The 13,332-nt window shown below is 34.9% G+C and overlaps 1 protein-coding gene across 1 annotated transcript; it reads left to right on the forward strand.

Annotated features, from left to right (window-relative positions):
• Nucleotides 1-9,141: 9,141 nt before the first annotated feature.
• Nucleotides 9,142-12,849, forward strand: WRKY13 (WRKY DNA-binding protein 13). The gene is made up of 3 exons (XM_079034593.1): nucleotides 9,142-9,449; nucleotides 9,616-9,849; nucleotides 12,394-12,849. The coding sequence occupies exons 1-3, from the start codon at nucleotides 9,259-9,261 to the stop codon at nucleotides 12,566-12,568; spliced, it is 600 nt and encodes a 199-aa protein (XP_078890719.1). The 5' UTR covers nucleotides 9,142-9,258; the 3' UTR covers nucleotides 12,569-12,849.
• Nucleotides 12,850-13,332: the final 483 nt, after the last annotated feature.

Here is a 13,332-nt window from a genome sequence, read left to right on the forward strand (position 1 = left end):
GCTAACTCCGAACCCGAGGTTGAGAACCTACCCCAGGCAACTCCCGTTCCAATTCCTAACCCTTGTCCGGCTTTTCATGGCCCGACGCCTGAGTGGGTGGAATGCTTGGAAACATGGAGCCAAGGACAAGATCAGCCCATGCCATTTAATGGTGATCGAAGCTTTTACGACCTGAGCAATGGGGGCTCAGCAGACAGAGTCTTGAAAATCTTGGTCTGCAGAGTGGCCCGAAATGAGATTCAAGACAGGACAACCCTACATCAGATCACCGAAGTGGTCGTCGATGCGAGAATGCATACCCTCCGCACCATTCGTCTAGAAGATGCTCGTGAGAGATCTGAGAGAAACCATGAAACCCTGCTTCAAGCACTGGCTGAATCATGAGCCGAAGTCATAGAGCTCCGAGTACGCTAGAGGGTGTATGAAAGACACCTACTTGATGTGGAACGTCAACTGGCCGAACTGAGAGTTCACCAGAGGGATGACCGTCGCCAATAGTAGATGCCTTACTTTACTTTCCTTGTTAGAAAAGAATCGATTTCTGTCTATGCCCGATGTGGCATTTTCTATGAAACTATCTTGTACCGTAAGTACTTTTGGTTAGGTATTTATGCTGTCAAGAACTATCTTCCCTAGATATGATGTAAGACCTTTTGCAAGTTCATTTTCCTAAATTTTACGTCATGAATGTCAAAGATATTGACAGTTGACTAACTCCTGTGTCATCCTTATTCAAGTACTCTTATCATACTTTCATTGGAGTCTATCTGAAACATGTTTTAGTCAAGTCATTGGACTATAGTAATTTAACTCCGGAGACATTTCCAAGTCTTTTTTGATGGTTGGATCATGTTATTCACCAGCCTTCGATACCTCGGCTTGAACGGCAAACGTCTTGAGCCCATTCTACAAACTCACTTTCACTTAGTACTAGGACTGCATCGTAGGGATGTAGGTCAAACTGTCAAAAACATACTCTTACTGTTTACTAGAACAATCGAAGTACATCTAGGGTCAACTAGAATCGCTCACAAAATCCTTATCTTTCATGTTACAGAATCATGTCGTCATCCGGAAACAGTCAGTCGAACAGCGAAACCTCCGCTTTCCCTATGGACGCCGCTACTTTGTAAACCGCAGTTACAACTGCCATGATGGCTGCCGTAACCGTTGTCCTTGCGCACCGTAGCGCTATCAGCACAAACAATGCTGATGAGGGGGTTGAAGATTCCGATCGTAGTATCCATCCAAGAAGTTGTCAAACGGTAACAGTCACAAGCTCGCAAAGCCGAAAAATAGAGAACAAGAAACGAAAGCGTCAAGCCCAGAAAGAACGTAAGAAATCCCAAAGGCTGGCCATGCAACAGCAGCAAATAGAAACCCCTGCCATCCCCGTACCGAGCAGGCCATACGAGGGAAAACTCCCGAAGTGTGATAAGTGTAGTTTCCATCATCATGGGACTTGCCATGAGATGTAATGTTGCAATTACCTAAAAATAGGGCACCATGCTTGTAGCTGTGGAGCACCGGCACGACCCATCACTTAAGTCCCTGACATCAAAGTCAACTAGGCTTATGATGGTGGTGTTAAAACTAGACCCTATGAAAGGAAAATTTCAAAGTGGATAAACAAGGAGAACACTCGTGTCCACATATCACTGGCTAAACACCGCACTCCCGCCACCAAAACTAGTACTAGCCAGTCATGCCACCAATACGGTGAGATAGGGCACTTCAAGAAGGATTGCCCTATAGCAAAGAACTCTGACGCAGATGGGAAGATTCTCAGGATCACAACTGCAGGAGAACCTGCTCCGGAACCACGTTAATATAATTTAGGCGTGTTGTTGTAACAGACTTATAAACTATCCAGAACTAATTCAACTAGAGTGTTATCTTTTGCGGGATCCTATCTCCACCTGCCACGCATCGATAAGAGTTGTGCCGCTTCCTTGAGCTTTGATGGTCCTCTCTCCACCTGCCACGTTTCGTGCTCTGATCCTTCCATGTCATTGCTTCAAGAAGACTGCTACTTGTCGCTATTTTGTGGTGGCATGTGTTGCGCGCTTCATGGGCCAGGTCACCTTGTCTTCGCAGGAGAGCCGGCCATCGACCATGCTACGTGGCGTACACCGGTGCTGCCACGTCACCCTTGGTAGGAATTTTCACAAATCTTCGAATGACCATAACTTTCAAATACAAGCTCCAGTTTCGATGTTGTTTATATCCACAAAATCCTCCCGAAGATCTCTACAACTTTCATTAAGGTCTCAACCACTAATTCTGAGTCTAACTAAGATTCATATTTAGATCAATTTAGACTGTTAAAGTTCGTGCGAAATTCATTAATCCTTCATATGAACTTTGTTATCGACTATCTTTATATTGACGAACTCTTAATAACGAGATCTTCAACTCTCGTTTAGAATGTTTTAACTAAAAGTAAACATATTGGAATTTTGATTTCCGTGTTCGTACTGTTGCGTTGAAACTTCGAAAAATCGTAACTTCCTCATATGAAGTCAGATTTGGATGTTCTCTATAGACACACTCTTTATTTTATGATCACTACAGATTTCATTTGGATTACTTAGGCTAATAAGCAACCTATCTAAAATTCACTTTTTACGGTAGGCATAGCCGTATGGTTCAATCCTGAAACTTTAGAGAAGCATAACTTCTTCATACAAAGTAAGATTTGAGAGTTCTTTATATGTACAAAATTCTTATCACATATAGTATAACTTTGGTGAAGATTATTTATTCTAAATAACCTTCTATCCAAATTTCATTTTATCGCTTATTATATCTTAATTGTCTAGTTTGAAGGTGTAGGCGTTATAATTATTTGGCCCTTAGGATGATTACGTCCCGAAACCATCAGCAAAATAGGGTTGGATGACGACCCGCAAATTCACCGTTTCATCCTATGTCATAATCGTAACTCATATGTCTTTCCAAGTAAGTATCAACTCCAGGATTTCTTATCTACTTGTGGTGCTCAACCTCGCGCCCACACTTCATTGTATTTTGGATCTTCAGTCCAAACCTTTGAGTTACAAACTCGATCTTTATCGACGACTCCTGCTCCTTCTAGTAAATTTAACCCAAGATAAGATCTTAACTTTGACTACTATAACAAACTGATGGGTCATGCTCTAATGACCTTTCATCGTATGATGCAATGGCTAGACTCAGGTCTCTTTGAGTAATATTTTAGCATGGAAGATACTATCCTTTATTTTCTAATATGATATAATCACATCATAGCAAGTAATATTTCTAGCTGCATGCTACTTTGTCTTAATGACGGCTATGATACTTTTATCGGTCGTTTTAATTATCTTCTCCTCCAACCTTTTAACTAAAGTCGTACGTCACATCAACCATGGTTCTTTGAACCGGGTAATATACATCCTAGACTTATCTTAATAGAACTCGATTCGTAATGACCACTAGGGTCAGAATAACATTTATCTTCGTAGTCATCACCGAGACAAAGGTAACGACGAAAATGAATAAAACGATTTCAACTAATAGGGCCTCGGTAACCTTTTGAATCTTCCTGATGCAAGTGTGATTCATGTGCTTTTGGACGTAGAGGCATCTACTACTTCCATACCTATTCATACTTGTCTCAAGAACTGCCTTGTAGTCCCCAAGCCATTATTCATGAAAAGAAAAAATCACACAACAACTTAACACATCAGATAATATAACATAAGGGATTTTTATAACTTCCAAAAATGGTTACAAACATTCTAAAGTTCTCTATACTCCATGCCTCTTATATAGGATACATAATACAGTACTATTAATTTGGGATGACTAACTCTGAACATTCAGCTTCATTATATTAATCTGCTTCACCTTCTACTGCCTTTAGGGTCATCTGAAATGCCCGTGGCACATTTTCTTTGCATTTCCTTCCCTCCTTGGGCACTCTTGCTTGAAATTTTCTTCTTCCCCACACTTCAAGCATACTTCTTTCTTGGTCATGCATTCATTATCATAGTAACTAGTCTTTCCACATTTGAAGCAAGTCATGTCCTTAGTGCATTTCCTAAAGATATTTCTTCTGCACTTGTCACACCACTTGGCTTCAATATTTTTCCTAGACCTCTTATCGTTGGGGTCGGAATTCAAGAACTTTTTGCTTATCGGATCTTTAATATCCCTCAACTTTCCTTTTCTATCCAGTCTTAGCTTTTTCCATACCCTTTTTTACCTTATCTAGGTCTCTACATTCTTAGCCGCCTAGATGGATGCTTTCAAAAGGGTTTCTAGCTTCATCCTTGGCCTATAATCTGCTGGTAGGCCAGTAGCAAACTTGCTTACTTTGGAAAGTTCGGTAGGAACCAAGTTAGGAACTAGCTTCATCTTCTTAGTGAAAGCTGCAACATACTTGCATCTTTAGATTCTAGAATTCATTTTTGATCTCCAGAAGATCTTGTTCATAGAAGCATTGCATCTTCAACTCCTCAAGAATGTTCTCACGAGACATCTTAATTGCTTATGAGCTTGGCATAGTATCAGCCGACACATTCCACTAGCTTAATACTCTACTCTTTAGCTGTCTAACCATAAGGATGGTCTTTTGTATGTTCCTGCTGTCGCAACTCTCAAACACCATCTCTATTTCAAAAATATAGTCCACAACTTCCATTGGTGTTGGGCTTTTTGACAGACTTGGTGGTTTGGAGGCCATGAAGTCCTTATACTTGCATCCATATTTTTTAATTTCCGCATCAGGGTTGTTCCTCCTAACCTTTCATGGTTTAGCTTGGCTAATATTTTGGCTATAGTTTCCTTCCTTTGACTATTCCTCATTAAGTTTAGGTTGCACAAATGGTGTAGTAGGTTCATCCCTATTATTCCATAGTGGTTGTCTCATCTCCTCCCTTTGTTTGGCTAACATAGCCTGAGTCATTGCTTTGACTCCTGCCACCGTGACAAGTTCAGCTACCGACACGTCATTAGGTGCATGGTCATTCACATAAGCTTGACGTTATCAGTTTCCATTATTGTTTGCTAACCTACTTAATGTCCTTACATGATGTTCCATACATCGGGTACAATCATTCAGGGTACTATAAGTGCAAGTATATTATTAGAGAGAAGATTTTACTTATGTTTAGATTCATAATCCTCCTTATCACCCCAAAAAGTTATATGCCAGTTCTAATACATTAATAAAACATTTAGAAGCCTGAAAACATAAAATTTCCTTATCCAATTAAGGTCGGCGATAAACCTTACATCTAGTCAAGCAATAGCAATTTAGGAAACCTAAATCATGCTATAAATCGTTTAGCATATAACAACAAATTATATATCTTATCTTAAAGCAAGCTAGTTCTTCTATTAATTTAGGTATGCTACCTAAAATAAAATGGATACACACCTTACGATCATTTCTTAGCATTCTAAGTTGAAGTCTAGAAATCCAAATAATCTTAGTTCGTTTAAATTAATGCTCTGATACTAACTGTGATATCCCCATTTTTCATGGTTAGAAAAGACCCTTTTATTTATGCTTATTTTAAATAGAGTTTATTTATAAATGCAAAATTTGTCCCATAAGTATTTCCACAAAAATGTTTTTCATTGATTATTTAAAACTTGGGATGTCATCACTAATACAATAAATATAAACATAAACATAATCATTACTGGCCTTGCACCATTTAATGGACTATATTTCCTTGAATCTTTCATCATTTTCAAACATCAAATACCTTCATATCGATACTTGTGGTACAAAGAAACTGAGTGGGTCAGGTTGGGAAAGCTAGTGAGTACATAGGGTTTTCAACCCACAAGAATATAGTTAATATGTCTAATTATCAAATAGTTAACCTGATTACCCATCCCTATTTTCTTCTATTTTCATTCTTAAGGATCTACCCTAAGGATCATCATAATCATCATTGCTGATAATACTATTTTAAGGATTTTTCTCTACGATACATATCAATAGGTTTTCTTCTATATTTATATATATGGATCTATCCTAAGGATCATCATAATCAGCGTTGTTGACAGTAATGTTTTAAGTATTTCTCCATAATACATATTAGTAGGAAGTAGAGTCCATCAAATGAACATGTAGTTCATCATTTACTTGTTATGAACCTGCCTGTTTTCCACTAGACTGTCTAGAAGAGTTTGCATTTGTCATCTATACTCTATTAGATGAATACATCGCTTAGTACAATAGTACTAGTAATTCAAGGCCTATTGGTTTCATATACCATCATTCATCACCCTCATTCTTTTATTCATCCCTCATTACTGGTCACTACTCAATATATTATAGGTATGCAAATACATATATGGTAATGCATATAAAAATCATCTTATATTATTTCATCTAACATAGGACATTTTGGTTACAAATAATAAGAACATATATCATTTAATTATCTGAATATTTCATATGTATGTATAAGATGAAAGTAACTATACATTCACTTGTTAAAAGTGGATCACTGGTGATCTCGGTAGAGCTTCACCTAACACCTTAGCTTTTCCTTTTGATGTAACCTAGGTACGATTAGTAATGAGTAGTCTTATATTTCTAGTGACTAATGATAGTCTAGATTCCTTATTAATCCTAATGTCTACCTCAAGATCTATCAACTAAGGAATAACTAGGTAGGATCATATCAGAGGTAGGGTCCGTTTGTTATATAGAGTATACTGTTTGGAAATTCCACTTTAAGCACCTCAGTAAATCCAACCTAGATATCACTCTCGTAAGTAGATCAATCAGTGTAATGACTTGGAATCACTGATAGATCTCATTTATTGTTTCATAATAATGACTATGAGCATAAATATATGTTACACTTGTAATAAAATAAGTGTAGTTTAACTTACATCAATTTTTAGCGAAAACTGGGAAATTGTGTGGGTAGAACTACGACTAGAACACTACTCTTCTCGGACTCCTAGATATGCAAGAGCTTCGCTAAATAACTCAAGATACTTTAAAAATATGGACTCAAGAAAGAAGAAAGTCTCAGAGAAAAAGGAGACTTGAAGTTGTGTGGAAATGAAGAAAATCAAGGGGGTTTATATACTATTGTGCACATGTGGCGCACCGACAAGAGGCACGCCGCACCCTCAAGCTTTTGTTGGTCCTCTCTGCCACGTGTCATGCTTCTATCCTTCCACGTCATTGTTTCTAGAAAACTACCACGTGTCACCATTTTGTGGTAGCACATGTCATGTGATCCTTGGCCACACTACCATGTCTTCGTGGGAAAACCGGCCACCTACCATGCCACGTGGCGCACTCCGATGTTGCCACGTCACCGTTAGTATGTATTTTCACAAATCTTTGACTGGCAAACTTTCACACACGAGCTCCTTTTTCGACATTCTTATGTCCCCAGAATCCTCTCGACGAGCTCTACAACTTTCATTCAGGTCTCAACCACTAGTTCTAACTCTAAGTAAAATTCATATTTAGACCGGTTTAGACAATTAAAGTCCATACAAAATTCATAACTCTTTCATACGAACTCTGTTCTCGACTGTCTTTGTATCGACGAAATCTTAATCACGAGATCTTCAACTCTTGTTTAGATTGTTTTATCTAACAATCACGGATTTGAATTTTGATATTTGTGTCTGTACTGCTGTGTTGAAACTTCAAAAAGTCGTAACTTCCTCATACGAAGTCAGATTTGGACATTCTCTATATGCACGCCATCTCTTTTAAGATTACTACTACTTTCGTTTAGATTACGGTATGCATAGCCGTGTCATTTTATTTGCGAAACATCGGAGAAGCATAACTTCTTCATATGAAGTCGAATTTCAGAGTTCTTTATATGTACGAAATCTGTGTCACATATACTATAACTTTGGTTGAGATTACTAAATAATCTTCCATCAAAATGTCATTTTATCTCTTATTATATCTTAATTGTGTAGTCCGATGTTGCGGGCGTTACAAATAGCGATGATGGTGGTAGTAGTGGTGATAAGGGTTTGTGGCAATGGTAATAGAAGTAACGAAACATAATAGTGGCGACAACAGAGCAATAACGATTGAGTAACACCGATGACCTCTTAGAAATGACTTGGCAATATCAACGACAAATAGAGTCTTTGGAGAATCTAAAAAAATATGTATTTTTATAAAAATTTGGACACATTTATATATAAATATATATTGTATATTTTATAGTGAGTTATGTTTTCCTATGTGAGAGATTCGAAACAATATATATTGTGTCAAAAACAAAGAATGTGTGAATAAGATACGGATACTCAAATATGAGTATTTGGAAATAAACTCAACAAATAAAGTGGCACTGAGAATGTATCCCACACAGAAAATGGAGCAAACTCTCAATGAGTTTATAAGCATAGATGTATAATGGTTTACAAGGTTCTATGTATGATTTGACTTCAACACCTATTCACAAGTAGGGGTGCAAATCATATATTTTGTAGACAAAATCAAAGAACTCATGTGTTGACGCGACGTTCAGACACAAATGCAACTCAAAAACTCGGGGACCGCATAAACCATGTTTTTTTTAGAGAACTTTACAGTTTTGTCTCATGTTACAGAACTCTACATACAATTTCAACGATTTTTTCAGGCAAATTGTCAAATCCGATAGTACACATTGCTTTGGTTGTTATACACCGGGAAAAGACGACATATCTATTTAAAAGAATCATGTCAAACACGAGCCTCATTCAATGGTTGTTATTATCTAATAATTATTTATTTTACAGATTTATTAACGAGAATTTAGCTTCTAATGCCCTGTGTGGTGATAGTGTTTGAGGGAGCCATCGAATAATTGTGCTGCAATACATTTTAAAACTTTGAATACGAGGGAGCCAGCGAATAATTGTGTTGCTACTCAAAACTCAAAAGTGATAAGTTGTGAATTTGATTGTCAGTTTCAGTTTCGAGATCAACTTTTTAAATGTAATTTAAAATAATGGTATTTTTGTAAATATCTTAGTAACTTAAGACTTTATGTTTTTATTAAAATAGATTGTACGTCTACTAAAATGTTTTTATTTTTATTTTTAAAATTGTTACAGTTGTCTTTAGGAACAAACTATTTTAAGGGTTTTTTAGTATACTTATTTGATCGGTCGTCTGTGTAGAGAAACTCAGAAGTACTCCCATGCCCCCTCCATAAAGCATAAAGGAAACTCCCTTTTCTGTGTTATTTCCATCTCTTTACACATCAACTTTCTTTCAATTCCCAAGCCAAGACCATGCTCAACCAAGGGTTTTTAGAAGATCAACAAATAAGTTTCTTTCCTTTTCCTGCAAACATGATTTCCCTTCCCAATCAAAACTTGAAAACTCTATCACCTTCTTATCACCTTCCACAACACTCTAAACCAGAACAGCATCTCACTTCTCACTTTGGTCTTCCTTTACAATCTTCAAATGCAAATTACTGGTAATTAAAGGTTACGTCTCTCTGGTCGTGGATTATGTCGTCTTTCACAACCCTAATATATATTTTTTGAAAAGAGCATATATGTAAAAGTTTGCTTAATTCAACAATGATTCTCTTTCTTTCCCATAACTTTTGGTTCTAAATGATGCTTAATTTCTTGTATTAGGGCATGGGGGGAAGTGGGTGAAATAATTAGCAACAAGATATTAGGGATGGGTAGGGATGATCATCATCACCATCTAGGGGTTTCTGGAATGAAGATGAAGAAGATGAAATCGAGAAGAAAAGTGAGGGAGCCCAGGTTTTGCTTCAAGACGATGAGTGATGTCGATGTATTGGATGATGGCTACAAATGGAGGAAATATGGCCAAAAAGTTGTCAAGAACACACAACACCCCAGGTACTTCATCAATTAAGTTGGTCTTTTATTCTTCATATTCTTATGATTTTTATACGTACACAAATCCAGACATATATACATATGTACACATGAAAGAAATTGTCCAGATAAGTTTTTAAATAAAACTTGTGTCAACATGCCTAAAATCATAGATCACTGCAAAAACCTGGATCTAAGCATAGATATATATATAACCTAATTATGGATGCTCGATCCTGCACAAAACCATCAAAAATACTTAAAAACTGTTTTCTAGTTGCATATGCATTTCTTTTTTCCTCAATAGGTCAAGGAGTATTACTATATATATTATAATTTTCATGTGACTGAAAGCAAGTTCTCAAGAACATACATAAAAATTCACGTCGATCTATTTGAATAAGTTAGATACACATTATTTTTGACTTACTAATGAAACTCACATCTCATTAAACGAATTAGTTTGCGGCATCCAAACAAAAACCATTTTATTATAATCTCTTTTTTAATTGAGCATACTCCACAATGGTTATTTGAATCTTTTAGGTTGCTTGATTTATTATAACTTACAATTGTTAGTTCATATGGGATCAAAATATTATTTTGATCTTAGAATTTTGTACATGTTTATAAGTTTAATAAATCCTTTTCGGACCAAATTTGAATGGTATATATATCTTAATATGTATAGGTATCTGTAATTGTGGATTAAAATTTGTGAGATACGATAAATTACTTTGCAAAAAATGTATTTGTACGATTCATTGAGCAACATATATGTACGTAAACCATGGGCCAAACCACAAAACTTTATATGCAAATAATTTGCTTTGTTATACATTATATTAAATGAAATCATATCAATAATAATGAAATTTTTTTTGATAAGTTCAAAGGCACTTTCAAAGTACTTGCATGAGTAGTTACTCATTTCGATCGCTCCAATCAAAAATTCGATCGACCAAAATATAATTAATTGATAGGATACGGGATGAAGCAAGAATATAATGCATAGCAAAAGGAATTAAGTTGATAACGTGGAAAACGTAAATATAAAATAGATCTTACATAATTGTTTTACAATTTGTTTACTGATTACATTAACTTCAAATTAACTAGATCCTGCATACTTTCATGGTTGATAGACCAGAAATTTATTTTGATTTCGTACATTATTAAGATCAAACATATCGACAGATAAAATAAAAAATAAAAAAAGATGTTACAAATTGTTTGGTGAGTGGAGTAAATTATCTGGTGCTAGCTCAAATAGTATAATAAGTAAGTGGTGGGGACAAAGTGTAATAAGTGAAACTACGCATTTCTTCTTTGCATGCATTTAGGTTACAGAACACAGAGCACCATTATTCTCTGGGTCTTTCAGGAAGTGGGTTTTGAAACTTTGGTTCACGTTTTAGGGTAAACTCTTCAAACCTTAGTTGTCCGTTCTTGGTTATGGTCTTTTGCAAAATTCACTTCTCTTTTCGAGTTGATCTGATGTAACTAAATCCATAATCACACAACCTTTTTTATTTTTCAAAATAGAATACACATTATTTTAAGTTTAACTAAAAGTTTTGTAGCGCATTATACACACAAAATATGGATCCTAATCATATAATTAAAAGTTTTTTCAATTTGAAACACCATATAATCATTCTAAAGTTTCCTTCGGATCATACAATTAAACCGTATATAAATCTTAATAATCTTCTAATTAATGCTTGTTTTAGGGACAGTCATAATGTATTTCGTTATCTCATAGAAAGAAAAGTTCCAGATTCAGTTTAAACGTGTGTTATGAATTTTTATGAGCCGTTTCAATATTTTGTTGTATACAACTTTCTATTATAATTTTTTTTTTTTCAAATTAGAATTTAGAATTCGATATCATAGACTTTCTTAAAGATCAAATAATCATGCAAAAGTGCTACTAAAAGCCAAACTAGGGAGCCCACCTAAACATCCCTTCTTCTTCGAGGAAAACATGATGAAGACAGCAGTTGCCAGTTTGCATTTGTTTTCGCAATTGTAGTTCAGGCTAATTTACTTTTATAAAAAACAATTAGATATTATAATTGAATCATTACATGGTACATATTTATTTCCTTTATATAACATCTAAAGAAAAATATATCCTTTTATATATGAACTAAAAGATACTACATTAGATGACGTAAGTACGATATTTTGCTCCGTTTAAAGAGAATTGAATTAACATCAAGGTCACAGTTGAAGAAAATGCCCCCTCCATTAAATTCTAACAACAATGGTAGCATTGCTAAACATATATACCAAAATGAAAATATACTGAATTGAAAATGGATTTTATCAAAACGAATTAACCAACGTATAAAATAGGTCAATGCACCAGATACTATTATCATATTTGTGTGTTTACAAAAGTGAATAAACAACACATAAAATAGGCCGATGCACCAGCTACTACTATCATATTTCTGACAGGACTAAAATACAACCTTTAATTTTTCTTTAAAACATTACATTCATATCAAGTAAAAAAAAACTTTACATGTTTTATATGATCACAATTTTAAAATGTAGGAGTTATTATCGATGCACACAAGACAATTGTCGTGTAAAGAAACGGGTTGAGAGATTAGCAGAGGACCCGAGAATGGTGATTACAACTTATGAAGGTAGACATGCACATTCACCATCACAAAACGAGGAAGATTCAGAAGCTAACACTGCTAAGCTCTGTAATTTCTGGCTCTAGACTAACTTTATATTGATAGTAAGACCCTAGGCTATCATGGTATTGCTATTGATAGTATGATGCTAATGATAGTTAGTGTGTGGATTTCTTTCATTTGTATATGATGTCCTCTTTTTGTTGGACGATCGTGGATGAATGCCTTTCTCAAACAAGAATTATATCTTTTATTTACAAATTTGTGTGATTGTGTAAATGTTGGCAATTATGTAACGTTTCAAGATGTTTATTATTACAGAATATCCGATCATAAATGAGATATCCCTATTTTTATGGTTGAAAAAGATATTTTTTAATGCTTAGTTAAAACATTTGTTAATGTAGAATTGATCCCAAAATAAGCTTGATATGATATAATACTAAGTGTGAGACTTATGTATTACATGAGTTTATTTAAAAATAAATAAATATAAAATTTTAATAATTTGAAAAGTTTGTATTTGTAAGAAAAATGAGATTTTTTTTGAATTATTAAAATTAATGAGGCTTTAATGTATTGAATGCATTACATATATACACTATTTTTAATAAATACCTTATATATATATATATATATATATATATATATATATATATATATATATATATATAGGGTAAAGTGAATATACCTAACAACCTTATATAAGTTTAGGTACCTAACCTCATCAAACTACGTCATTTTGCATTAAATTTTCATTGCAATCATCCAAGGTTCTTAAACTTCATCCCTAAACTTGATTTACTTCAAAAAGATTTGGAAATTCATCATTATATTTTTCCTACATCCT

Source organism: Lactuca serriola, chromosome 4, assembly GCF_051521515.1.
Source record: "Lactuca serriola cultivar US96UC23 chromosome 4, Lser_US96UC23_V15, whole genome shotgun sequence".
Lineage (NCBI taxonomy): Eukaryota > Viridiplantae > Streptophyta > Magnoliopsida > Asterales > Asteraceae > Lactuca > Lactuca serriola.